General features: G+C 40.8%; 1 protein-coding gene across 1 annotated transcript in view; it reads right to left on the minus strand.

The window, feature by feature from the left end:
* EFCAB6 (EF-hand calcium binding domain 6) overlaps window positions 1–4,897 on the minus strand; it is a 271,537-nt gene that overhangs the window by 14,990 nt on the left and 251,650 nt on the right. Inside the window, 3 exon segments of the mRNA XM_019515844.1 lie at window positions 149–298; window positions 3,110–3,294; window positions 4,129–4,306. Of these exon segments, the coding sequence (XP_019371389.1) occupies window positions 149–298; window positions 3,110–3,294; window positions 4,129–4,306 (513 nt within the window).

Consider the following 4,897-nt stretch of genomic DNA (forward strand, 5'->3'; position numbering starts at 1 on the left):
AATTCAGGCTCAGGCTTTTTGAATGTCTGTCACTAGCCTAAATGAACAGGTTTGATGTCTTTTTATAACTATATTTGGAGACTTTGGGTAAAAGCCTCTGATTGAAGTATTTGAGTTTGCTGGGATTTGATTGCTAAATGCAGTTTACCTGTTTGAAATCCTGAATGTTTAACAGTCCAGTTCCACTTTTGTCATAGGATTTAAAAGATTGTCTCATTGGTCTCCAACAGTACAAGATCTGGGGCTGAATTTTTAGCATTGTCTTAAAAAATGTCAGACTCAGTGGTCCAGGACTCCTCTAACAAAGTGGGGAACAAAAAATTGGCATGTGTTAATGTGATGGGCCTAGTCAATAGTCATAATCATAAACTGGCATATAAAGGTGTTACAGTAACATTCTGAAGGTACCAACATTTGACTGTACCCTACTTGAATTCAGAATTTATATCTATGAAATTATACAATCACTTTTCACAAGACTTTTTTTGTCTTTTTAATATCCTCTAGCATATAAACACTATATACTTAACAGTCAGTACTGAGGCCTCAAATTTTTACTACCATCCTATGTTTGTAATTTCAGTGTAATTCTTTATCTGATTTTTTGGATATTGAAAATGGAAGCCTCAAGGGCTTTTATGTGTATTGCAGAGGTACTAGTAGCAACTACTACAGTTAAGGTGGCACAACAGTTCCCAATATTCTGATTTCAGTCCTTCCTAATTCCCTGTTATTTCCACTTGTGAGGCTGGATGTTTTCCATATTCAGGTTTTGCCAAAAGGTGAATATACCCATCTGCCAATTTTGAGACTAAGCAACGGGATGGCAAAATATATTTTATATAAACTGTCTTGTAACTAGTTTTTGAACATTTCTATATCTGAAATAGCTGTGGCATGAAAAAAAATCTTCTGTGGGACTAATTGCCATGGGGGATGTGGGGAGGTGTTGTTTTGGACTCAACAGACTGAATTGATAGAATGAATTTGCCTTTGTAAACTATGTGTTTATAGACACTGTACAATTGCCAAGGATGACAGTGACTTCAGCTGTATAAAGTTTATGGGCCATAAATGTGGGGAAGGAAAAGTAAAATTAATTTTCCTTCATCTAAGTCCAGGTTCTGGAGTTATTAGGAATCTCCTTTAGCTGTTGTTTTAGCCAGTCAGCAGGGTTAGAGGCCATGGTCTCCTTGTTCCAGCTGCATAAAATACTGCAGACCCTGAAGACCTCATAATATACAAGGGAGTCCTGTACATGCATGGGCAGGTATGGCCCTTCTGCTGCTCCCAGAACCATAGCAAGTTCATTCAGTACTTTAGGGGTAAAGAGGGTGTGCTGACCACTGTAGGGTAGGTGGGGGTAAGGAGGTGGGGGAGGGGAAGTCTTACCATCCAGGGTTCTCTGCACACTGAAGGCAGCTCCTGCCATTGCTGCTGCTATAGCAGCACTTGCTCTGGCTTCAAGAGCCCCATGGCATGGGCTTTCTGGGAGCCATTTGAGTGCAGAGCTGTGCCTACTATAGCTAAGATTCCCCAAAAGAAACATCATTCCACTTGCCCCACTCACCTGTTGCCCCCAAAATACACAGCACCTCAGGCTAGTACCCCACTTGCTTCCCCAAGTTACACTACTGGTTGCTGTTACATGGGGCTTAAGCGGTGCAGCTGGCTGCTGCAATGTTCCCTGCATACAGAGTAACTTTCACTGTAATAACTTGCAAGGTGCACAGCAAAGGGAGGATTTGCTGTCCATGCATGATTACATTAGTTGCCCAATGTAATCTCCAGTCACATCTACTCAGGGTCCCTAAAGACCTTTCATGCTGGGTAGGTGTGGAAAGAGGCTTCCACTGTGACTGTGTAGACCTAGATTGATTTCTTTAACTGCATGTCTCCACTGCAGCTCAAGGCCCATAATTTCAAGGCTTTTGAGAAATTGAATGTTTTGAGGGCTCAACGAATATGTTTATTATAGTGTCTGTCATGGAGAGGATGGTTTGATTGTTTGTTTCTGTTATCTCTGCCATACTTCTGTGTACCTAGTGAGTGGAGTACGCTGACCAATCTATGAAGAAATGTCATGGAGAAACTTATCTAATGATGCGCAGAACTTGAGATGGGAATTTCTTTGTTTTAAGAATTTAAATGCATAGGATACAAAGCAACTAAGAGTACAGCAACTCAACTAGTCAAGCTACTAGGAAAGAAATTTACATTATTAAATCTATGTATAGTTAACTTCCTTAGGTTAGGAAATTGAAAATTCTCTGACAGGGACCTTAATAGTCTTGTCTTGCTTCTAACTGCTGATAGTGAACAAGTGGTAATTCTTAAGGGGACAGATACCTCAGTGGCAGTATTCTTGCTAAGCTATGCGGTGTGGGCGGTTGCACAGGTGCGCTCATGCTGCACTGCCAGGTGCACCTGCATGGCCAAGCATGCCATGCAGCTTAGAGGGAATGCTGCTCAGTGGGTGCAAGTACACTAAGTAGCAATCTACCTCTCCACACCTAAACCATAATCAGTTCCTAGCTTAAATGAGTTTAGTAGTTGAATTTCTCCATGGAACATTGCTACTGACCTTATCTAAAATAATTAGACAAACTTGAAAACAGCGTAATACTGAAAAATGACAGATGAATGAGTAGATCTATGGAGGGAGTTTGGCACAGTTCCTACTGCCTTACTTGATTTAGACACTATCACCAATGATTCTGTTTTTCCAAAGTTAGAACCCAGTTCTCATGTCTGTTCTGCTTTCCTTGCATTACCTGAGTGGCCATGGGAGTGCAGAGTGCCTGTAACTCCCCTGGGAAGATACCCAGCTCCCTTACTATTCCATTTATTGTGTAAGAAATAACAAGCATGTGGGTGTTCTGGATATGGGACAAGAAGAGTGGCTAGAATACAATGGATTCTAGCCATTGCACTCTGGCTATTCTCACTTGGTAGATGGAACTGTTGATGAGTGATGCAAGTTAGAGCGGCTTCTGCACTTTGCTTATGGTACTAGGTCTGAGGTTGGGAATGTGGGAGTAACCAATGCTGTACCCCATACCTACTGCTTCCTGTAAGAAAGTAACAAAAAAAAGCACCATATACATACCGGTTCCCGTGACTTCTGAACAACCATCCTTTGTAACACTGAACTTCCTTGAGGTTTCAATGACAGGACACAACATCAAAGGAAATCATAATATGCAAATTTTCCATTGTTCTTAATGTCATATTTTGTTGTTATTTGGCTAAATTCTTCTTTACTTAAATCCAAATTGAACTTCTCTGCTATAGCTAAAGAACCACAGACATATCAAACAAAGGTTAATTTACCATCCTTGCAAATAGACAACTGTTGTCTTGGATTGACAAGTTATTGGGGATATGTTGACAGGCCATCAGTTTCAGTGACTGTCACATACATGTGTTATCTGGATCCTGCTGTAGGGAAGGGTGGAGGCAGACATTCACATTTAGCAGGATATTAGGTGAGTGATAAAACTTTAATGAATTTGAAAGACAGCACAAGAAATAATCACTAATATTACTTGATCTGTAGCTCTAAGCTACTAAGCCAATATATTCCCACACCAATGAGTTTATACATGATGATGCAGCAACAATCTTCAGCCTGTTATGTGCTGGTGTATTACTGGGAAAGAAGAGACAAGAAATTTTTGTCTTAAAAATACAGAGTAGAGTGAAACTTCCCTTACCTGGGAATGAAATTTTGGCCCCAGTGAAAGCAAAGGGATTTCTGTCACTGATTCCAAGAAGGCTCAAATTTCACCTTACTTAAGAGGTTACTAGGGGGCTGCTTGTACTTATCAGCACCACAAACAAGTTTTCGACTGAGGAGGGTGGGACCCATCCATTAAATATGCTGAGCCATGCTGCAAACACTGGCTAAGACCATGTTCTTCTTCCTACAAAGTAGTAAAGTCTGAAGAGTGGTGCATTCCTTTCCAGTCCATCTTAAACCATTCTGCACTGTAACACTAGAATGAAATCACTCTGGTTGTACCACTGTTACTACCTGGTAAGGATGGGATTTTCTCATAGACTGACACCTAGAAAGAAACCAGAGCCTTTTCTAGCATGAGTAGCCCATTTCAGGCAGCAACAAACCTGAGAAATCAGACACTGGGATTTCTCCTAGCTGACTGACATCCTTTTCTTTGCATTCTTTCAATATTTCTCTCCAGGAATGCTGAATATTCTTTCTTATCTTATTTTCTATTGGTTCACAGTTCAGCAAAGGTGGGGACCGTGCCACTGCTGTATGAGGTCGGCTGGACATTGGAGCCTGAAAAAAGCAGACAAAGGTGAATTCCCCCTGAATGTTCATACTTATTTTGAAAAAACACCAAAAACCAAATCATATATCTAGTGTTCCAAAAACTTTAGTCTGAGATACTCTTTGATGTCCACTTCTTTATGACTTGATTTGTGTCTGCATTATTAGGATAGAATTACTACTTCTTCCACTTCCACTACATTATAGAATAGACATCCTCCCATTAAGACAGCATGGGGAGGAGCACTGAAGTCCTGTTCCCACTGAGATGGATTTGGAAGAATACTGAATGCCTCCCACACTGCTCAACCATTTCTTCTTTTCTCAATTATCACTTCATAGAAGCTCTCCTCTACAACAGCAGGGATCACGACTGGGAAAAAGAAAACAGCATGTTCCCCACTCAGCAGAATTTTATTATTCATTCTGAGAAGTTGGAGAGGTTTGAGCCTAGGTAAGCCCTTGACCTCATAGTCTTATGATACCATGCAAACTGTGCTGATATTCTTTATAGACACTAGGTCTTCCCCACATTCTTGAGGATTTCAGGAAATAGGGCCCCCATTTCGTCTACACACATGTGAATTCAGTCCTTGGACT

This window comes from Gavialis gangeticus, unplaced genomic scaffold (genome assembly GCF_001723915.1).
Source record: "Gavialis gangeticus isolate Ggan-Ray unplaced genomic scaffold, GavGan_comp1, whole genome shotgun sequence".
Lineage (NCBI taxonomy): Eukaryota > Metazoa > Chordata > Crocodylia > Gavialidae > Gavialis > Gavialis gangeticus.